The 23554-nt window shown below is 51.3% G+C and overlaps 1 protein-coding gene across 1 annotated transcript in view; it reads left to right on the top strand.

The window, feature by feature from the left end:
* The window catches only part of CAMK1 (calcium/calmodulin dependent protein kinase I), a 483807-nt gene that overhangs the window by 421522 nt on the left and 38731 nt on the right, over nt 1-23554 (top strand). Inside the window, exon 5 of the mRNA XM_069643253.1 lies at nt 18289-18427. Within this exon, the coding sequence (XP_069499354.1) occupies nt 18289-18427 (139 nt within the window). The remainder of the gene's footprint in view (nt 1-18288; nt 18428-23554) is intronic.

Here is a 23554-nt window from a genome sequence, read left to right as displayed (position 1 = left end):
TGAAGTGCTAGAGTGGAGGCACAGGAAGTTGGGGACAAAGGCAGGTTAGAGGCCAGGGAAAATTGTTAGCTAGAAGGCAGATGGGTAGGTTAAGAGGGTAACTTAGAGGCGGGGAGGTAGGCTTTTAATTTGGTTTTGAACAAATCCTTTTGGACTGTTTCTCGTATTTCCGAGGGGAGAGAATTCCATGTGAGTGGAACAAGAAGAGAGAAGGAGCGGAAGCGAGAGGAAGCACAGGGAGGGCGAGGAGCCACAAAGGTAGGCGAGGAGGCAGAGTGGAGATTATGAGAACGCTGGTAGTGTTAAATAGAGGAAGATGGATACAGTGGTGCCTTACCGTGGATAGATTTAGGAACCAGGAAAAGAAATTTAAATCTGCCCGTGTTTTGCATCGTCCACCATCCAGCCTGGAGCCGGTATGAGGGAGTAGGTGTGAAGTGAGGGAGTTCAAAGAGTCCTTACAGCAAAGTTAATGATCTTGTCGAGAGGACAGAAAGCATGGCTGGGAAACCAAAGATTCTGGCCCAGTCCAGTTTAGAGAAGACAAGAGTGATTGAGATGCTTGGTGGTGTTGACAGGAAGGAGGTGCCTGATTTTTCCTAATATTTAGGAAGCTGAGGTGAGCCACTGTTGGAGTTTTGGCGATGCAAGTAGAGAAGGTGTGAGAAGGGTCATCGATGACCCCAAGAATTCTTGCTGAAGAAGACTAGGGAGGAGTGTTGGGTGGGAACTGGATAGGCAGGGAAAAGATGAGGGAGAGTGCTTTTGGCAGGGAAGAAGAGCACCTCTGTTTTGGTTGAGCTTAACATCAGTGAGTGCGAAGCCATTCAATATTAAATGCCAGAGAGACAGTTGGAAATTTTGATGGCGAGATCAGAGGAGAGTTCAGGAAAAGAGAAGATTGAGTTGTAGCCCACAAAGAGTTGGCACGGGGACCCACACCCAAGATCTGCCTCATCTAGCGGGGGAGGTGTACTTGTAGTGCATCTCATTGGCTACGATATTAAGATCATGGAAAGTTGGGCGCTGTCACTCAGATGCCATTTCACAACTGGGTGAATATCTGAATCGAAGTATCTTCATCTTCTCACCATTTCATCATCCACTGGGCGATCCCATGGTCTCATTTCGTGCTGGTCTGGTACAGTCTCAGTCCCGGAATACATTTGCACACAAACTTGTCCGTTTATTCTTAGAAAAATAATACATTTAGACGGGTATACTTTTCTGATAAAGCTAAGCTCATGATCTTGTCAAAGAAAGATGTTTTGCTTAGTCGGGATAGCCTGGCATGCTGCATGTACAAGGCTAGCATAATTGGCAATCTACACTATACACATCAGAACAAGAAACAACGCAACACACCTGCACTTTAGGTTTGATCGGAGTGGCTAAGGGAAGTACATCCTTTTTCCTTGGATGTAGTCCGACACACCACAAACCAATATCAGTTTATCAAACACCAAGAAACATCACAGTGGTTATAGAAGTACAAGACAGAGCTGATTTCAAGCATCTAGAACTTCAACCATCTTTCAAGGCCCTAGGATGCACCGTTTCCGAGTAATTTGCACCGCCACGCAGAACACATCCATGTAGTCACATAAGGACCGGACAGAGCTCATTTTAACTGGTTCGACACCAGGAACAAAACGTGTAGGTCTCAGGGGACCTCAAAAACAATGTTTCAAAGCCTTAGTACGCACCATTTCCGAGATATCTCCACCGCAATGCACTGTAACAAACTGCACCGCGCTAAGGTGAGGCGACAGGTGGGGAGAGCGCACAGAAGGTGCAATTATGCTGCAGCACGCCAACTCTCACCTTCGTTCCACTTCTGATCCGTGATTGTCAACAATTCGTGAGTGTTATCCTGTCTGCCTACAGAACCCGTGCTAAGTACAGGCACTTTTTGATATACTTGATGCTAAGTATGTTTGATGTTCTACAATGAATTGGGAATCTAAACAAAGGGAACATTTCAAACTATACAACGACCTGGGTTCTTCCTAGCGAGCCCTCCACGAAATTAGCGTGCAATGAAAAAGGGGCATTCGGGTGAATCTTCCTGAGTTTGACTCAACAGTGTGGATGGCAGTGCCACAGTGAAACTTCACCAAGGTGGGACCCCCCGGAGGGAGGGAAGAGGTGGTCTGCAGTGAAACCTGGCCAATGTGGGACCCCAGAGAGAGGGGCGAGGCTGACTGCAGTGAAACCTCACCAATGTGGTACCCCCAGAGGGTGGGACACCGGAGAGAGGGGCGAGGCGGACTGGAGTAACACCTCACCCATGTGGGGCCCCCAGAGGGAGGGAAGAGGTGGACTGCAGTGAAACCTTACCAATGTGGGGCCCTGGAGGGAGGGAAGAGGCGGACAGCAGTAAAACCTTGCCAGTGTGGGGGCCCCCGGAGGGAGGGAAGAGCGGACTGGGGGCTTTGGTGCACAGCCAGTAACACAATGGATAAGGAAACGCCAAGGCCAAATGATTACTGGCACCAAGGGACCCAGGCAATGAGCACTGGCACCAGGGGTCCCAGGCCATGGTTACTGGCACCAGGGGTCCCAGGCCATGGTAACTGGCACCAGGGGTCCCAGGCAATGGTTACTGGCACCGAGGGTCCCAGGCAATGGTTACTGGCACCGAGGGTCCCAGGCAATGGTTACTGGCACCGAGGGTCCCAGGCAATGGTTACTGGCACCGAGGGTCCCAGGCAATGGTTACTGGCACCGAGGATCCCAGGCAATGAGCACTGGTACCAGGGGTCCCAGGCAATGCTTACTGGCACCGAGGGCCCCAGGCAATGCTTACTGGCACCGGGGGCCCCAGGCAATGCTTACTGGCACCGAGGGCCCCAGGCAATGCTTACTGGCACCGAGGGCCCCAGGCAATGAGCACTGGCACTGGCACCGAGGGCCCCAGGCACTGGTCACTGGCACCGAGGGCCCCAGGCAATGATTACTGGGACCGGTCACTGGCACCGAGGGTCCCAGGCAATGAGCACTGGCACTGGTCACTGGCACCGAGGGTCCCAGGCAATGGTCACTGGCACTGGCACCAGGGGTCCCAGGCCATGGTTACTGGCACCAGGGGGTCCCAGGCCATGGTTACTGGCACCAGGGGGTCCCAGGCCATGGTTACTGGCACCAGGGGTCCCAGGCAATGGTTACTGGCACCGAGGGTCCCAGGCAATGGTTACTGGCACCGAGGGTCCCAGGCAATGGTTACTGGCACCGAGGATCCCAGGCAATGAGCACTGGTACCAGGGGTCCCAGGCAATGATTACTGGCACCGAGGGCCCCAGGCAATGCTTACTGGCACCGGGGGCCCCAGGCAATGATTACTGGCACAGAGGGCCCCAGGCAATGCTTACTGGCACCGAGGGCCCCAGGCAATGAGCACTGGCACTGGCACCGAGGGCCCCAGGCACTGGTCACTGGCACCGAGGGCCCCAGGCAATGATTACTGGCACCGGTCACTGGCACCGAGGGTCCCAGGCAATGAGCACTGGCACTGGTCACTGGCACCAAGGGTCCCAGGCAATGGTCACTGGCACTGGCACCGAGGGCCCCAGGCACTGGTCACTGGCACCGAGGGCCCCAGGCAATGATTACTGGCACCGGTCACTGGCACCGAGGGTCCCAGGCAATGAGCACTGGCACTGGTCACTGGCACCGAGGGTCCCAGGCAATGGTCACTGGCACCGAGGGCCCCAGGCAATGCTTACTGGCACCGGGGGCCCCAGGCAATGCTTACTGGCACCGAGGGCCCCAGGCAATGCTTACTGGCACCGAGGGCCCCAGGCAATGAGCACTGGAACTGGCACCGAGGGCCCCAGGCACTGGTCACTGGCACCGAGGGCCCCAGGCAATGATTACTGGCACCGAGGGCCCCAGGCAATGAGCACTGGCACTGGTCACTGGCACCGAGGGTCCCAGGCAATGAGCACTGGCACTGGTCACTGGCACCGAGGGTCCCAGGCAATGGTCACTGGCACCGAGGGTCCCAGGCAATAAGCTGTCAAAACTTAGTTTTAGCCAAAACTAAAAAAAATATATATCTATCGGCAGAAAACAATGCAAGAGAAATGCAAATAACGTGCAGCATGGCGCAGTCCTGTGCAGGGTGAATGCAAAAGATCCAGCGAGGCAGAATAATCGCAGCTTCCTCTGACCTGGGCTAGAGAATATGAACGTAGTATTTACACAGTTAGAACATGTTCAATCAGGTTTAATGTTACACATGCAGAATAATTACAGACAGTGCCTAATACGGAGGGGATGGGATAGTCTGTATACAGAGTAAACTGAAACTGCTCACTTTTACTTCACACACAAGATAAGTGTTAGAACAGCATACTGCAGTTTCTCAAAACGGTCACTGGGTGTCACTGTTAACTATAGCCTGCTCTATAATGCAAAGAAAACACAGCTTCAAAATATATGCACCCTAAATGTTGCTGCTTCCAAAATGAGACTGGAACAGTGAACCCACCCCCAAAGTGAACCCACTCCCAATAACCCCGTAATACTCGCCTATAACTTAAATTGAGAGTCAGCATGTGGGGCTTATTTGCAAAAACTTTACCCATTTACACAAACCTTTAGAGAGAGGACAATTATCCAAACAGTATTTAAGGGGTTGGGTGTGTTAGAGTCCGGGTCAAGGGCTAACATACTCCGGGCAGGTTCGGCCAGAGTAAATAGCAGGCAGGAACCTAAATATACCGCAGGTCCTTCCCACAGAGTGAGGCAGGACTTTTCAGGACCCCAGCAATTGGGAGACCCTTTCTTTCGCCTGTGGTCTTTGGACACTGCAGCCAGCATGGGGCAGTGAATGGCAGCTGGAGCAACCTTCCTTCTCTTTACAGTTACAGGGTTGAGGGGGCTCCTGTTCACAGGACAGGCAGTATCCCAGATCTTCCCCTCCCTCTCCACTCTAGTTCCCAGGCATTGGAGCTGGAGCAGCTCTCACAGACCAAGATTGGCTGTGGTTCAGTAAGGGACACAGCTACACACAGCAAACAAGTCAGAGTTTGGGACATAACAGGACCCAGCAGCAAGCCCATAGGGCGAGACCTAGCTCAGAGCACAACTGGCTGCAGGAACAGCTCCCCGGAAGAGGGTCTGGGAAGAGTAGGGTGATGTAACAAAAGACTTGTATGGAAAGGGCAAGATGTGTATGTCAAGAGTTGGGAATATGCTGAGGGCAGGTGTAGGGGCGGTTTAGGAAGAATGCACCAATTACCAAATGCAGGGAGAGGGTGCAATAACAGAGGGTGCAATAACTACACATTTACAAAGTGTACAACTTCAAAGTTGTTGAAAAACAGCGAGACTGGAATTAAAGTGTTGTAAATCAGAACATGTGTAAGAGTGTTATACTATGTTTTAATATCAAATAAAGAGCGTACATTTTTTTAAAAATCACACATGGCGGGTCCACGTCCAGGGCAGTATCTGGTCGGATGTGGTGGCAAACGCCTCCTTTTCCAGGTGCCAGGAAGTCTGAACAATAACTCATGAAGTACAGGAGAGCAGCACTTCACGGGAAGAATGGGTTGCATTGGAGAGCCTTTGGACTCCATTGGAGATTTTACTGGTATTACCGGCCGCTAAGGTGGCAGAATGACCATCAACTCTGCAGTAATGTTCCGGTAGACGTTAATACCCGCACGTTATTACTGTACCGGCACACTTGTAATGAGGCCTAGTGTCCAATCGGAGGAAGGCGAACCCTCCTCATCCTGACCATGTGAAGAGGTCTGAAAAACAACTCGACGTAAAACTTAGGAGAGCAACAGGCGGCGGAACAACGGCTTGCAATATATGGGTTCAATTTGTGCTGACAAGCAAGCAAACAAAAGGCGAGAGGGACACAACCGGCCCATTGAATTTTGATAAATTAAAATGTTTGTTAGGCAATTTACACAGGGTATGGTTTTAGTGGATATGTGTCTGGGCAAGGAAAAGGAATGCATGGCCATCAGACTAAAGTCCCAAACTGATCAGTTGGGCAAAAGGAGAATCATAAACCTCTATTGCATTGATAAGAGATGCTGCCCAGTATCCACCACCAGAGCTTTCCTCCGAATTCGCACCCAGACAGGTGGGCTCGTATTGCTTTCATTCATTAGTGTGTGACAAATGATTTTCCCATTGACGTTTTCCAAAAAATCTCCCCGCATTTCCATATCTTTTCTTACACCAGCTCCTATCCTTTTGTCGTGGTGTTTTTTCGTGGCCTCTAATTTTCATCTCCAGGCTTTTGTGAAACAACCTTCCTTGTGGCATTACTCTTGTTTGTGAAATTCAGTTTCCCCTCTAATGATTGGATTTCTTTTAGTGTTGCTTTGTCTCTGCTTACTAGCCTCCTTATTTTTGTCTAGGCCACATTTTGTCGCAGCAACCTCCAGGTCCCTTTGACTGAATCAATCTCTATATCCAGAAATTCACACACCTGCGTTGGCTTCACGGTTTTCTCCCCTGCTAGCGGACTCCCTAAATCTGCCATGATACCCTTGAATTTCCTCAGAGCTGTAGCACATTGGTGTGTCCACCGGGCCTCTGAACAAGAAATTGTCTAGGGAATGTACCACCTGTACCCCTGGGGGTTCCCATTGTAAGAAGGAACTGACTCGCTCAAAGTATGCACATGAAATTGCACAACCCATGTGGAGGCACTTACCAAAGAAAAAATTATCAAAATGAAAATATAGCCAAGGAAAAGCACTTTCATGCACAGGTAAGAGCTTGAATGCTGATTGGATGTCAGCCTTCGCCATTAATGCCTTCCAATTTTACCAAATCCAAGGCTTCCTGAAAACTGCTGTATGCTATTGCTTCAGAGTCAGTGGCGGCTGTCCCATCATTCACTGAGTGCCCTGAGGGTATGATGAGTGGTGTGTTAGCCTGTACTCCCCTGCCTTCTTCTTGGGGACCAAACCCAGAGCAGAGCATATTAACTCCTTGAAGGTGATCACCTCGAAAGGGCCCTCTACCCTCCCAAGTTCAATTTCTGTTTGAATTTTATCCCTGGCTATCTCTGGGGTCGTTCTTGGGGATAAGCGCAGAGTCTTTCCCCTTGAAATGTATCCTGAAACCTTCCTTGAAACCATTTTCAATGAAAATGCCTGCACTGGTGTCTGGAAAATGCTTCAGTAACCGCGCCAATTTCTCCAGTTTGACCGGTGATGCCCCAAAATTAAATCTAGGGGGTGTTTTTCCCTTCTGGGTTTTTTGACCCGGAGCAGGCTTGTTGGTACATTTGTGCATTTTCCACTGCCATGCTCTCCCCCGCAAGTGCTGCACTGATGTTTAAATTTATAGTCTTTACCCCAGATACAAAAACCCTTCTCAACACTCCAGTAGTAGGCTGTGTTGTTGCTCCTGTATGTCCTCTGGGTGTGGAATGCTGCTTGGGTGGAACTTTGGTGCCCATTCTTTTGCCAGCCCTGAAGCGGTTTTCCAAAAGGACTGCCTTTGCCTGTAGTGTGATGTGGTGCTGTTTTGCCCTCTGTGTATGGAGACTCCTGCCCCCACCCTCTTTCTGGCCTTGGTATTCTTGACCTACCTTGCTGTCCTAACTGTTGCCAGAAGCATTAGACTTTAATACATAAAACATGTATAGTTTAGCATCATCCTCCTTCCCAGCCGAGGTCTTGGTATTTCTGCATTGCCTTCCTAAATTCCCTGTCCTACTTTAACCATGCGTCCCCCCAAATGTGTGATATAACTGAAGGATCCTATGGTGGTATGCTACCAGTGCTTTCCCTTCTTCTGGGAATTTCTCAAGGATGATGGTGGACACCATTTGAAAATTGCCCTCTCAATTCTGCAAGGTCTTTTCCATTTTTGGTCTCCTGGATCTCTCTTCTCCTTTCCTGTCCCTTTTTATTATGTCATACCCCATCTCCTCACATTCTAAAAGCGAGACCATTTCGATAAACGGTTGCCTCCAAATTTTCTTTTTAATTGTACGCTTGATGTGCCATGCTATGGTTTTGTATTTTTGCCTGCTGCCCTCCTCCCAAACTTCGTTGTAGATGGTCATGCTATTGCTTTTCCCACCCCTGGCCCTGCCCAGGCCGGTAGGTGGCCCCCCTTCTCCCTCACTGCTTCTGTCTGACTCAGACCCCGAGCTGTCCTCCTCGCTACTACTACTACTAAAGCTGCTTGAGGCCCTCCTACTCCTTTCCCCCCCGCTTTTATGCATGTTTAATAACTGTTCTAGTATTGCACCCAATTCAGTTTGAACAGTACCTGCTTTGGAATTTCTCTTTCCCCAGACTGCTGGTGCCGCCGGCATGCTGATGACATCCTGGCGTTTCCACTTCCGGGTCTGGGGCTCTTGTTCCTCGTGTTCCTCAGTCTGACTCATTCCTACTGGCTGCTTCACCTGTTTCCGCTGCCGTCGTCGCCACGTCTGCTAGCTTTTTTCTTACTGCATCCATTCCTTGGGCTGCTCCGGTTTCTTTGGCCCTTTCCAGCAGAAAGTCTCTCCTTTAGGCAGAGGTTATTCGTCATAACTGCCAACCGGTCCCGGTGTTTGCCCTGACCGTCCTGGTCTGCCTTTATCCGCTGCTTTGTAGATCAGGCCCTGTTAAACTGCTGTCGCGGTGCAGCTGTCCTGGTCTGATGCCAAACTTTTGGTCAGTGGCTTTGCAGAAGCGCCACTATAATGACTCCAAAATTAACTAAAATTACATCCGACTTCCGTTGTTGACGTGGTAAAATTAAGAAATGTTCTGCTTTGTTAGTGTTGGGCACGATGCTTTCTTTCAAATTGTGTGTTTTCCGCCGTGCTCGGACCTTGAACGCCGCGGTACGACGTTCTTTCATCGTCAGGCATTTCAAAGCCTGCAGTTTAAACATGTTTGACAGTTCATCACATTTTTTGGGGGGGCGGGGTGGGAAAGGGCAGATAAGTGGTTGTGGGGGTTGGGTATAGGTAACAATAGGTGCAGGAGGGTGGGATTAGGGGGAACCCCATAAAAATGAAATGAACTGTCAAACACGTTTAAATGGCAGGCTTTGAAATGCCTGACGATGAAATGAGATATAACCGAACACCGCTTGCCGCTAGTCCAGGAGCGGGAGCTTCGTCACTGAGCCAGGCAAATTGCTCGCGAAATCACTGACCGATTCAAGCCGGGACTCCGTTGCCGCCTGCAGTGCCTTTGTTGGCCTTGTGCGCCCCCCCTCGGTGCCGCTCTTGTGCCTGATCGGGCTGGGGCAGGATCAGCGTTGAGTACGTTTTCCCAGGTGCTGCTGTGCTTCTTGGCCCTACACACCTCCTTGTGGTCACCGCACTGGTAAGTTGTCCTCTTTGTTCAAACGACTGAGCGATTTAATCTCGATCTGTCGCAAACAGCACTGGCTGCAGCCTCGCTGACAGCTGATTTGCACCGCTGCCCCGGCAGGCCGCGATCTGTCGAGGTCCCGATACCTTCTGGTGTAGTGTTGCCCCTATCTCGGTAGTGGCGCACCCTCGGTAGTGGCGCACCCTCGGTAGTGGCGCACTGGGGTGGCGCACCGGGGGTGAGGGAAAGCATTGCACACGCAGGCGAGGATTTGGTCCCAAAAATGGCACATGCATGTACTTCTTGGGAAACGAGCTGACTCTCCAGGCCTGACCTCCCTCCTTTCTTTTAGATTTCCACTTTGCACCTCAATAAATGCCCCTTTTGCTTCAGTACTGCCAAAGAATGCTGTATTTTTCACACCGCCATGAATCAAACATGGGGAAATTACCTGTGCTTCTTCTATAAATACTGCCGATTGTATCCTTGCAAAAAAATGTATACCTCAAATTGCGAATTTGGTTATATGTACCTTTGTAACCAAATGCCAGTGCTGCCCCCTTTTGTTAACTGAGGCCCCCCTACTGTGCCTTTCCCCTTACTGAAATGACTTGGCATGCAAAGAACGATGGTCTGGAGGGTTGCCCACAGCAATTTCCAGCGGTTTATGATTAATTCTAAACCTTCCAGCCATCACCTCTTTTGTTTTGCTGTAGTCACCCAGAGTGGGACGGGTATGCCCAGACGTGGTTCCCGTGCCTGCTGGGCCTAGAGACCAAAGCTACTCCTCACTGATGACGCCCAGCAAGGCTGAAGCATGTCTGGGGATGCTTGTGGTCTCGTGCAGAAGGGATGTGACCTAGCAGTTCTGGCTGGACTGCCCCTTTGGGGGTAGAACCAAGCCTGATTTGCATATGACCTTTCCCCTTCTGTTATGGCTTGGCAGACTGAAGAACGATGGTCTGGAGGTGCCCGTGGTTGTGATGAATTCTAAACCTTTCAGCCATCAGCTTTGTTTTGCTCCGTTTGGTATTAAATATGTTTCTACATCTCCTCTGCAAATGTAAAGACACATCCATCGTGCCTTGGCGCTTCACTGCAATAATGGTATGGCATGGTAATGTTGGTTTGTAAAGTGCCTATACACAAGGCAAGTGTTTCAAAGCGCTCAAGAAGCGTGGGAACATTGGGGGGGGGGGGTGTGGGCGACGAGGGAACTGTCGTTCAGAGCCCTTGAAATCCTGAGAGTTAATAGTCTGCACAGGCAGAGTAAGTGCAAATAATACGTTTAAAAGTTGAGAGAATGTTGCACCTTACAAAGTCGCAAAATAAATGGAACATAAAAATGAAATAACTCCAGGGGAGCTGCAAGCACTGAGTAGGCGCTCATTAAAAAAAAAAGTCAAACACACCTAATGCACAGACACGTTGTTGGTGTCCTTACTTTGAGCTTGTGCTTTAAAGCAGTGAAGTTGTAAAGTGCGAGTTCCCTAAAAAAGATTAGCGCGCCCCCTAGCTTAGAAGAAACGAAGCGCTTTTCAAAGGAATGTGTGTGTGTGTGTGTATGTGTGTAGAAGTAGAGCAGGTGGGGCGTGTGGGGGCGGCATCCAGACCACTGAACCGTGGCGCTGCAGTGCGCCTTCCTCCCGGGCCTCCTCTTCTGGGGCCTGATATGGGGTGCTGTGAAGCTCGCGAGAGGAATGTTTCTTTTACTGCCATTATGACTTCACACCTGCATTACTGCCCTCTGAACAGGGAGACATGCCCATTGTCCAGCCCGCAGGTGTGTGTAAAAGGCCTGCTTTTCTACATGCAGGTGTGCACACGCGCTGGCTTTGCTTCTGAATTCCAGGAATTTAGAAGAGTTGATAAGACTCTTTCCTCGCTGATCTCACGCGAATAAAGCAAATGAGTCGTGGGCTCCCTCTAGTGGACAGTGCCGGCACTGAGGACAGTTTCTTTATAGAGCTGCCCCACCTCATTCACTGGGTACCACGTGATTTCAGTGCTGGAGACAAACATAGTTGGGTAAATTAAATTTTCAGCCACTACCCGCCCACTCGTTCTAGGGCTGGCGTGTGTTTATATAATTGCACCAGTCCTAAAATATGTTGCGAAGGGTGTTTAGTGAGTGGAAAAAAATATCGTTCACTCAACGAATTCAATGGTAGCACTGAAATGATTTGATATCACGGAGCAGTACAAACGATCATAAGGTGTTTATTTAACTTGTCTTTGATTTGGGTAAATAAAGGGCGAGGGGACCACACGGGTAAGTAAAGATACTAAGCCAATACCTTGGAGAAATTAGACTTGTGCAGAGAGGATCCCACTGTGGGGTGCATTCGCTTTCTTTGCACACTTAGTCGTAAGAGTTTAGCCGTGTACAGTTTTTTGACAGAGCAATGGTGTACAGATCCTGATGCACCATAATGCATATCCTGTGACCCGGAATCTAATAAGGACTTGTGTTCTTCACTCTGGGAAATTCTCAGCGTCACACACAGTTAACAAGCACTGGCAAAGCCAATAGTCTTATGATGAGAATATTAATGGGGGTGGGGCGGTAAGTGCCCGTGTGGTGAAACAGAAGTCTGCATGGCAGTCATGAGAGATTAATAAGAGGCATGCAAGAGCCACCGGCCCTGATATACTGTTTTGTGGGGTCTTCTCCCCATATTGTCTGCTCTCCATGATGCCTAGCTTGTGAAGTTGCTGGTGAGGTCAGGCAGTCCCTTTTGAATGTGGGCATGGGTCGGTGGAAGCTCATGGTGGCCAGGAGATGCAGGTTTACATGAAGGACTGGAGTCACTGCGAGTGGAAGTCATTAATGGAGCACAGCTCAGTGTCGGTAGTATTTGAGGTAACATGGAGGATAGGACACAGGAAGGCAGGAGTCTGGGGGAGTCTGCAGTGGAACCGGGACCCGAATGGGGAGCCATTGAGTGGGCTCTGGGAAAGGCGTTTGCAGGGCAGTAGTTTGTGATGGAGTATGGGGAGTCTTTGAGGAGTCTTGACAGAGGTATATGACAAAAGGCACGAGTCTGCAGTGTATGTGGGGTGCATTGGAGCAAGAGTCTGTCAGTAGCAGGGGAGGGGCAGAATTGTGTCAGAAGCGTAGGGCAAGAGTGTGGGGAGGTATACAAATACTTCAGGGTAGGGAAGAAAATGCAGGGGCAGTGAGAGGCGAGGAGCATGCATCTGTGTGGGCCAGAAGCAGTGGTAGGAGCGGGGAATGAATCTGGGGGGGGGGGCTAGAACAGTGGTAGGAGAGGGGCATGGATCTGTGCAGGAGTCGGATAGTGGGTGGAGTAGCACAAATCTGTGCGTGGCAGGAGCAGTGTGAGGAGAAGGGCATGAATCTGAGGGCTGGAAAATTGGGAGGAGAAGGGCTTGAATCTGCAGGGCAGCAGTGGGAGGAGAGGGGCTTGAATCTGCAGGGCAGCAGTGGGAGGAGAGGGGCATGTATCTGCTGGGCAGGAGCAGTGGAGGAGAGGGGCATGTATCTGCTGGGCAGGAGCAGTGGGAGGAGAGGGGCATGTATCCGTGCAGGGCAGGACTCAAAAACGTTATGTGCTGACCTTTAGGTTCAGGTTCCACTGAAAACATTTTTGGGGTTCAGGTTGATCACTTGTATGTTGGCTGAGCAAATGGGGGATTTCGTGAATCCAGGCACTTTAGCGTCCCACTTATCTGGCTAGTGGGCATAGTGCTTGATGGGCAAGCCACTGTTTTGAACGTTGAGGTACCAGGTTCTTCCACTGTCAATTAGTACTCAGCGAGGTGGGTTTAGCATCCTCCCCGCCAATAGGGAGGGTCGGAACAGGGATGTTACCAGACACGGTAATCCGACTGCCCTGAGCCGCCTCTGGGCTGAATGCCGGCATCTCCCCTGCCGGGGAATTAGTTAAGTGGTGTCCCCTGCCCCTTGCCCTCCCCTCTTTACAACATATTTCCCCTCCCACTTACCTTATTTATTATAGTCCGGAGCCGGCGCGCCGGGTACAATTCTGTCCCTGACACGTCACCTCCCGATCTGCTACACACCTCCATAGACTGCGTGTAGTCTCTTCTCCCATTCCATGGAGGCCATTTTGTTTTTTAACAATTTTTTTTCCAATGTTTTTGATGGCTGCCATGGACACGGAGAAGGGATTACATATAGTCCACTCGCCTGGTCCATGGCGGCAATTTTTTGTTTACTTTTTTTTCAATGGCTACCACGGAACGGGAGAACAGACTTACTTTTCCCTTCAACAGCAGCCATTGTTCTTCATGTTTTCAGTTGCAAAACACTGGAGTGTCTCGTAACTGAAGACACTTTTAGTACCCTGTTTCAATGGCCCGGGGTAGAAAGAGCAATAAGCCCCTTGCAGTGAGGGGCATTACCGTGTGCGGTAATGCCCTGGCGCCTTCATTAAGGCCCTCGCTACGCTCTGGCCTCTAACCTGATGCAGTAATGCCCCCATCCCTCGGCTCAGGGCATATTGCTTAAATAATGAGCATAGAAGAATGATTGACCTGCACTTCTGACTTGAGCAGAACACACACCTCTTTGCTGCGTCTTAATGCTGTGTCCCTGCCAGCGACTGATTCGCTCTCGCTTTCCAGAGCTACCTGGGTGTGTTTTATGCCTGGTCCCAGATGCTGCTTGCAAAGCACTGCCAGGGAAGCCTTCTGCTAACAAAAGTCCATGATGAATGGTGAAGTTTACTTTTGAAAGACTATGGATTAAAAATGCATGCAGGCATGTCCTGGGCAAACAGGGCTCCATTAAGGCCTTTCTTAACATCTATTCATGGTAGGGCGTGTAGCTCCGTGGCAAGGTTCATCTGCGAGGCGCTGCTTTCAGTCCCTGGCACCTGAGCATTCTGCTTCTTTATATAAATGTAAGCAATTATTTGACGGGGCAATGAAAACCTCCCCTTTCATGGGCGGTCGTGTGACTTTTCGCAGCAGTTATTTCATGCAGCCGGAGAGATACATTTCCATGGAGTTTGGCGGTGCCAGCCTTGAGGGGTCCTGCTGCTCCCTGGGACCCGGAATTTTGTATCAAGCGAGGCTGGGGATGGGTCAGCTAAACCTACCGCTGTGAATAGTATTTGCAAATGTGAAGTGGTAGATGGAGGGGTCAGTCCAACAATGTCCCCACCTGAAGCCATTGTTATCAAACCATTTTTTTGTGTGCAGTTCGGCCAGTCATCAGGCTTCCCATTGGCCTTACAGTAGTAAAGGGACTCAAACACCCAAGCAACACTGCACACCCCTGCCTGCCAGAAGTAGTTGCAAGAGAGGAAGGACTAAGGGGCGGCCAATCTGTGCCTCTCCGGATGCTTGGGCCTACAACTTCCATCAGCCCTCACCAGTATAGTTAATAACGATACTCAGCGGTACCTTAATGGCAGGGGTTACCAGGACACCACTCCACCCTGTGAATGTCTGACCACCATCTAAACATGAATATCAAACGCCTACCTAAAATCTTTGCACCTCCGCGGCTGAATTCGAACTCATCACTCCCCCCAAGATCTCGTTATCTCACACATTGAAGGGGAAAGCATCCCCTGACTGTACTTCCCGTTCCTCAAGTGATGCCCCAAAGGAAACCCACTATGCCATAGCCCACCTCATTACAGGTGCCCTCTAATTTGACTGTATCCCTCCAACACTGCGTGAGTATCTCTGCGCCCCCCAACCCTGCCCCCACTAGGATTATATTCAAAACTGCACGCATCAGCTACAAAGCAATCTCAAACGGAACACCAGCATTCTCGGTGGTTGAACTCCACCCCTCTGGAGGCTCACTCAGGGTCATGCGGGAAATCTATCAATAGTTTGGAGCCTTAGTCAGCTCACAAATAAAACTCCCAAGCAGTCCTTCTCCTGGCACGCCCCCACCCACTCCCCCCCCCCCCCCCCCACCATTTGGATTTCAATCCCAGTAGAGGCTGCAATGCCCCCTCCATCCTCCAGTTCAAAAAATCACTGAAAACGTGGCTCTTTCAGCAATACCGGCTGCACAAATAGAAATACCTCTTTCCCTCCAGCAACAGTGCGGAGCTTCAGTGCAATGCCAAGCCCCCCCGTGTGGCCCCCCTTCTGTTGTAAAGCGCTCCGCTGCTCTTGAACTAGGTTCATGCTATAAGCAATAAAATAACATTTAAAAAAAGAGCGAGGGGTCATGGGAGTCGATGTTCAAAATACTTAGGCTACAGGTTGCCTAGCACTGCAACCTCTTCACTGCTAACATCAAGCAAACCACAGGGAAGTGTAGTGGTGTTGCCTTAAAATCTCGAATAAAAAATAAATGTATGGTATATTCGTTCGTAGAGCTAAATTTCGAACATTTTGTACAGCCTGATCATTTCAATCAAATCTACCGTGTGGTACCATTGCAGCGAACCAGGGGAGCAGCGTTCGAGTGCTAATGTTAAAGGATATTTGTAGATAGTGGTCCCCCGGGGCTCTGGCGGGTCTGAAAAGGGTGGGTGAGTTAGTAGGACCGAGTGGGAGGGAAAAGTGCAAGAGCGCAGTGATGTGCCGTTGCCAGCTTCAGTCCGCTTAACACTGTTCGCTGCGCTTTGGTGTGCTCTTTGGTTGGTAGCCGTCGTGTTCTATTTTGGGAAGCTTAGTGTGATTTGCTTTGTTGCGGTGTAGTGAAGTTTGTGTGGTTTGCTGTGGTTTAGAGGTGTGGCTGTGTTTGGTTAGAGTTTGAGGTGTATGCAGAAGGGTGAGATTTTTCGTGGGTTGGTTAGTGGCATCGCTATCTAGATGTGATGAATGCTAATTTCCAATTCTTTCTAGATGTGGTGGGTGAATAGCTCCACATTTCTGTCTAGATGCGACGCAAGCCAATATTCACAATTCTGTTTAAATGTGGCAGTGGCTCATATATTCCCAATTGTCTAGTTGTGATGCAAGTTAAGGTCCAAGTTACTTACCTACAACTATTGTTCTCCAGCATGGGTCTGGCATGGATTCACATGCTCACGAACACTCCCCGTTGTCGGGCTGGGAATCCTTGGCAAAAGAAAAAACATTCTCACCTTCACTCCAAAACTGCACCTCTCTTCCAAACCAATCACTGTCCCCTGGATCACACTGGGGACGGTGTGTAGGAAAAGTAGTAGTGGAATTCTGTTCACTCCTGGCCTGTCCCCACTCGCCACAAACCCCTTTGCCACGCCATCCCTCCCACGTGGAATACAAGCCCCTAAACGCATGCACCTTCTGTTCTTGGGAACGTTTAGTGCAGTGAAGAGCAGGTTTCAACTTCTACCCACACTTATTTTAAAACGAAACCATTCCAGAACAGTTTCTTTTTAAAATAAAAGTATGGGAAGAGTGAAACGTAATTTAAGAAAGTAGAGGAGCACCGCTCCCATCCACTTTGACATCTAGGTCTATGGGAATGTCACCCGCACCCTTGTTGGCTACAGCCTGTTGCAGGGCAGTCTCCCGCTATCTGTACAATAAAGCTGTACAAAAAATTAAGAGGACCCTGCGGCGCCGGTTCCCATCCACATAAGTGAAAGGAACCTATTGCAGGTAGTTGGGGGAGTCGGCAGCACACAATGAGGTGTGCCACCAACAGGTAAGTAGGGGGACAAGTGGGAATCGGATCAGGGGATGCCCCTGGAATCATGTGTGATTTCATCAGAGAGCGGATTTCGAATTCGAAATTCTGCGCGGCAGTAGAATCACGTAGATCCAAGTGCAGTGTTAGACCGGCAGCAGGACATACGCGATGCAGAATTCGTCTTCTTGGTGTCCGACTCAGACCATCCCACGAGCTACTCATTCACTACTGTTCCGCAACACCGGCATACGGGAAACATAACCTTTAGGTGGACGTTATGAGAAGGCCTGTGAAAAGCAGGGATCCTCTAACTGGCCTAAGCTCTCGTGTTTCGGTAACAACCGTTGCAACTTGCTTGAGCGGTGTGTGCTTGGAAGTGGTCCGTTCTTATGTTGTGGGCCAGTTTTGGGGTCAAAGTGGGACACTTTTTTTTATTTTATTTTTTTTAGCTCATTTGGGACAGTTTGATAAGTTACTTGGCTATGCGGCTAGTCGTTTTGAGCAGTGTTACTGAATATTCTTTAAAATGCACAATGTGCATTCCATTTTATTAAAAACCTCCCCCTTCGGTGCTACTTAGTCTGTTACAAAAGGAATGAATTGCCATTTGCAACTGTGGGCCACGTTTTCATTGGTGCCCGAGACAATGTTATGCCCAGTGCGACCCTGGCAGCTGGACAAGTGCACAACATAGAGCAATATAAACAATGATAATGTAAGATTGCACAGCGCAATAATATGTAAAATGTCATGCAAACATGCCACATAATGTCTTCTCACCACTGGGTGGTGGCGTTTCATTCTTGACCAGTATGGGACGGTGTGCAGCTAGTATGTGGAGAACCGTTTATGCCAGGCTAGCAGCATGCAAATTGAAATGTGTACGACATGTTAGAAAATCACATGACAAAACATACAATCCTATTAGAAGTGTCTAATTGTAAGCAGGACAGCCATCTAGTCCTTGAATTCGGGTTATTCCGACACAGCACACTGCTTCATACTTCCCAACAGTGGATTGTTACTCGCCAATGGCAAGTGCCGAGGGCACATTTTTTGCAAAACCCATGGGTCTGTTTGTCTGTACAACAAAAGGGAGTCAACCTGTCACTCACCAGATGCTTTGGGCTACAGCTCCCATTGGCTGAAGCCAGCATAGTCCTTGGTGAGTTGTTGGCCAAACCAACCGAAGGGTAATAGGTTGGCTACCCCCTGGCTACCATCCTGTGGATTTCTATGCCCTTATCATTAAAGGCCTTAATGGGGGTGGGGGGGATTAGGGGGGCGGGGGGCAAATGTGCATGAGCAGAAGGGCTTGTTCTTGTCTTTTTTGTGTGCAGAGCTTGGAATGTTTCAGAACTTTGCCCAGCGCTGTCTGACCCCCTCTTCTTCCCTCCCCATGTCGGCCAGGGTGTCGGGCGGCGAGCTCTTCGACCGGATCGTGGAGAAAGGGTTTTACACCGAGAAGGATGCCAGCCAGCTCATCAAACAGATCCTGGACGCCGTCAAATACCTCCACGACATGGGCATTGTGCATAGAGACTTGAAGGTGAGGCCCCGGCAGCGCGCGCGGTCTGTGTGGTGGGACCCAAACTCCACTGTCTGGTACTGGTACCGTGGGCGAAGGGGTGGGCACGGCGCGAGACTCGGGATGGGAAGCCTTTAACCATAGGTTTGGCGATTCACAAAACTAAAGCAAAGCCCTTGCTCCGGTTTCCAAGATCCCAAATTGGCCCTTTACCAGCAAGATCAAAGCCGCAGCTTTTATGGGAACATCGCAAGAGCGGTTTGTTTCAAGAGTACAGTTGTCTGAAAAAAAAGGTAATTAAAATGCGAGCAAAAAGTCAGGTTTTACAATGTTTAGGCCTGTTCTTTATTGCCTTGCATACGAGTCATGGACGATTTGCCCCCTTTTTGGGAGAATAACGAGTGTTTTCCTGTTCCCAAGGCATTTCCATACACATGACACGCACACAGAGGCACGCACGCGCGCATCTTGCTCTGTCCTTAGTTCCTCTTGGTGTCCAGGGGCTGCGGGAAGGGGGTGGTCTCCAGAGGGCATCTTTCTCTGTCCTTAGTTCCTCTTGGTGTCCAGGGGCTTCTGACCAGCGCTTCGGGAAGGGGGTGGAGGTCCAGGGGATGTCTTGTCCTAGTCTTGATTCCTCTTGGTGTCCAGGGGCTGTGGGAAGGGGGTGGTGGTCCAGAGGGTACCTTGCTCTGTCCTTGTTTCCTCTTGGTGTCCAGGGGCTGCGGGAAGGGGGTGGTGGTCTAGAGGGTGCCTTGCTCTGTCCTTGTTTCCTCTTGGTGTCCAGGGGCTTCGGGAAGGGAGTGGTGATCCAGAGGGTACCTTGCTCTGTCCTTGTTTCCTCTTGGTGTCCAGGAGCTGCGGGAAGGGGGTGGTCTCCAGAGGGCATCTTTCTCTGTCCTTAGTTCCTCTTGGTGTCCAGGGGCTTCTGACCAGCGCTTCGGGAAGGGGGTGGAGGTCCAGAGGGTGTCTTGCCCTAGTCTTGTTTCCTCTTGGTGTCCAGGGGCTGTGGGAAGGGGGTGGTGGTCCAGAGGGTACCTTGCTCTGTCCTTGTTTCCTCTTGGTGTCCAGGGGCTGCGGGAAGGGGGTGGTGGTCCAGAGGGTGCCTTGCTCTGTCCTTGTTTCCTCTTGGTGTCCAGGGGCTTCGGGAAGGGAGTGGTGATCCAGAGGGTACCTTGCTCTGTCCTTATTTCCTCTTGGTGTCCAGGGGCTGTGGGAAGGGGGTGGTGGTGGTGGTCCAGAGGGTGCCTTGCTCTGTCCTTGTTTCCTCTTGGTGTCCAGGGGCTTCTGACCAGCGCTTCAGGAAGGGAGTGCTGGTCCAGAGGGTGTCTTGACGAGAGGAACCAAGGGCCGTCCTCTTGCATATGACCGACCACAGCACGGGCCATGCAGAAGCCTGCGGCTGCTTCGTTTTACGCTGTGAGCACATGGCAAAGAAGTGATGTGCCCGGACCTCTCCCTTTCTGTGTGAGGACGAGATATGCCGGCATCATGTTGATTTGAGTTGTTGTTTGTGAAACCAGGCACTGTTGGCTCTAAGCCGCTATACCTTACCGCCTTATGCCGCAGTTACATTATTTTTAAAATGGAGGATCTTGGAAACCGGCCATCCCACAGTATTATCCACTATATCTAGCCAGGTGGCCACGTAGGGGAGATTCAGCTGTCTACACACATGGAAGGGGAAAGTAGAAACATCTAACTGGACAGGGGACATGTGACGGACATCTGCCTAACTGGACAGGGGATCCTGGTAGGGACATATACTGAGCTGGACCAGTGGAGGCGTAAGGGAGATGTACTGAGCTGGAATAGTGGAGGCGTAAGGGAGATGTACTGAGCTGGACTAGTGGAGGCGTAAGGGAGATGTACTGAGCTGGAATAGTGGAGGCGTAAGGGAGATGTACTGAGCTGGACTAGTGGAGGCGTAAGGGAGATGTACTGAGCTGGAATAGTGGAGGCGTAAGGGAGATGTACTGAGCTGGACTAGTGGAGGCGTAAGGGAGATGTACTGAGCTGGACTAGTGGAGGCGTAAGGGAGATGTACTGAGCTGGACTAGTGGAGGCGTAAGGGAGATGTACTGAGCTGGAATAGTGGAGGCGTAAGGGAGATGTACTGAGCTGGACCAGTGGAGGCGTAAGGGAGATGTACTGAGCTGGACCAGTGGAGGCGTAAGGGAGATGTACTGAGCTGGACCAGTGGAGGCGTAAGGGAGATGTACTGAGCTGGACCAGTGGAGGCGTAAGGGAGATATACTGAGCTGGACCAGTGGAGGCGTAAGGGAGATGTACTGAGCTGGACCAGTGGAGGCGTAAGGGAGATATACTGAGCTGGACCAGTGGAGGCGTAAGGGAGATGTACTGAGCTGGACTAGTGGAGGCGTAAGGGAGATGTACTGAGCTGGACTAGTGGAGGCGTAAGGGAGATGTACTGAGCTGGACCAGTGGAGGCGTAAGGGAGATATACTGAGCTGGACCAGTGGAGGCGTAAGGGACATGTACTGAGCTGGACCAGTGGAGGCGTAAGGGACATATACTGAGCTGGACCAGTGGAGGCGTAAGGGACATATACTGAGCTGGACCAGTGGAGGCGTAAGGGAGATATGCTGAGCTGGACAGTGGAGGCGTAAGGGAGATGTACTGAGCTGGACCAGTGGAGGCGTAAGGGAGATGTGCTGAGCTGGACCAGTGGAGGCGTAAGGGACATGTACTGAGCTGGACCAGTGGAGGCGTAAGGGACATATGCTGAGCTGGACAGTGGAGGCGTAAGGGACATGTACTGAGCTGGACCAGTGGAGGCGTAAGGGACATATGCTGAGCTGGACCAGTGGAGGCGTAAGGGAGATGTACTGAGCTGGACCAGTGGAGGCGTAAGGGAGATGTGCTGAGCTGGACCAGTGGAGGCGTAAGGGAGATGTGCTGAGCTGGACCAGTGGAGGCGTAAGGGAGATGTGCTGAGCTGGACCAGTGGAGGCGTAAGGGAGATGTGCTGAGCTGGACCAGTGGAGGCGAAAGGGAGATAGGCTTAGCTGGACGCCTCTGGTTGGCCTTGGTTCTATCCCCCACTCCCCTCAAAGTGCTCTGGGCCTGCATCAGCACCGGCTCCGCTTCACATCACAAGGCTTGCGGCCAACAGTCAAATGGTTTGCACAGCTGGCAAACCTAAACATGTGACTGTAGCGTGTGAGACACAGGGACCGGCAGAGTGGGGAATGCATGGCGCATGCACAGTGTGAGGAGCATTGAACATATGGATAGTGTTAGGAGCATGGAGACCATGGGCTGACAGTGTGAGGAGCCGGGGGCGCATGAGCAGACAGTGTGAGGAGCCAGGGGCACATGGGCAGACAGTGTGAGGAGCATGGAATCCATGAGAAGAGAGTGTGAGGAGCCAGGGGCACATGGGCAGACAGTGTGAGGCACATGGAACCCATGAGAAGACAGTGTGAGGAGCCAGGGACACATGGGCAGATAGTGTGAGGAGCATTGAACACATGGATAGTGTTAGGAGCATGGAGGCCATGGGCTGACAGTGTGAGGAGCCGGGGGCGCATGAGCAGACAGTGTGAGGAGCCAGGGACACATGGCCAGTGAGAGGAGCCAAGGGCACATGGGCAGACAGTGTGAGGAGCATGGAACCCATGAGAAGACAGTGTGAGGAGCATGGAACCCATGAGAAGACAGTGTGAGGAGCCAGGGACACATGGCCAGTGAGAGGAGCCAAGGGCACACGGGCAGACAGTGTGAGGAGCATGGAATCCCTGGGAAGACAGTGTGAGGGGCCAGGGGCACACGGGCAGACAGTGTGAGGAGCATGGAATCCCTGGGAAGACAGTGTGAGGAGCATGGAATCCCCGGGAAGACAGTGTGAGGAGCATGGAATCCCTGGGAAGACAGTGTGAGAAGCATGGAATCCCTGGGAAGACAGCGTGAGGAGCATGGAATCCCTGGGAAGACAGTGTGAGGAGCCAGGGGCACATGGGCAGACAGTGTGAGGAGCATGGCATCCCTGGGAAGACAGTGTGAGGAGCCAGAGGCACATGGGCAGACAGTGTGAGGCGCCAGGGGCAGACAGTGTGAGGAGCATGGAATCCCTGGGAAGACAGTGTGAGGAGCATGGAATCCCTGGGAAGACAGTGTGAGGAGCATGGAATCCCTGGGAAGACAGCGTGAGGAGCATGGAATCCCTGGGAAGACAGTGTGAGGAGCCAGGGGCACATGGGCAGACAGTGTGAGGAGCATGGCATCCCTGGGAAGACAGTGTGAGGAGCCAGAGGCACATGGGCAGACAGTGTGAGGCGCCAGGGGCAGACAGTGTGAGGAGCATGGAATCCCTGGGAAGACAGTGTGAGGAGCATGGAATCCCTGGGAAGACAGTGTGAGGAGCATGGAATCCCTGGGAAGACAGTGTGAGGAGCATGGCATCCCTGGGAAGACAGTGTGAGGAGCCAGAGGCACATGGGCAGACAGTGTGAGGCGCCAGGGGCAGACAGTGTGAGGAGCATGGAATCCCTGGGAAGACAGTGTGAGGAGCATGGAATCCCTGGGAAGACAGTGTGAGGAGCATGGAATCCCTGGGAAGACAGCGTGAGGAGCATGGAATCCCTGGGAAGACAGTGTGAGGAGCCAGAGGCACATGGGCAGACAGTGTGAGGCGCCAGGGGCAGACAGTGTGAGGAGCATGGAATCCCTGGGAAGACAGTGTGAGGAGCATGGAATCCCTGGGAAGACAGTGTGAGGAGCATGGAATCCCTGGGAAGACAGCGTGAGGAGCATGGAATCTCTGGGAAGACAGTGTGAGGTGCCAGGGGCACATGGGCAGACAGTGTGAGGAGCATGGGATCCCTGGGAAGACAGTGTGAGGTGCCAGGGGCACATGGGCAGACAGTGTGAGGAGCATGGGATCCCTGGGAAGACAGTGTGAGGAGCCAGGGCCACATGGATCGACAGTGTGAGGAGCATGGCATCCCTGGGAAGACAGTGTGAGGAGCCAGGGGCACATGGGCAGACAGTGTGAGGAGCCAGGGGCACATGCATAGATGGTGTGAGGAGCCAGGGGCACATGCATAGATGGTGTGAGGAGCCAGGGGCACATGCATAGATGGTGTGAGGAGCCAGGGGCACGTGGATCGACAGTGTGAGGAGCATGGA

The sequence above is a fragment of the Ambystoma mexicanum genome, chromosome 2p, assembly GCF_040938575.1.
Source record: "Ambystoma mexicanum isolate Mex_15411 chromosome 2p, UKY_AmexF1_1, whole genome shotgun sequence".
Lineage (NCBI taxonomy): Eukaryota > Metazoa > Chordata > Amphibia > Caudata > Ambystomatidae > Ambystoma > Ambystoma mexicanum.
Note: the sequence above shows the minus strand (reverse complement) of the source record. Positions and strands in the feature narration are given on the sequence as shown.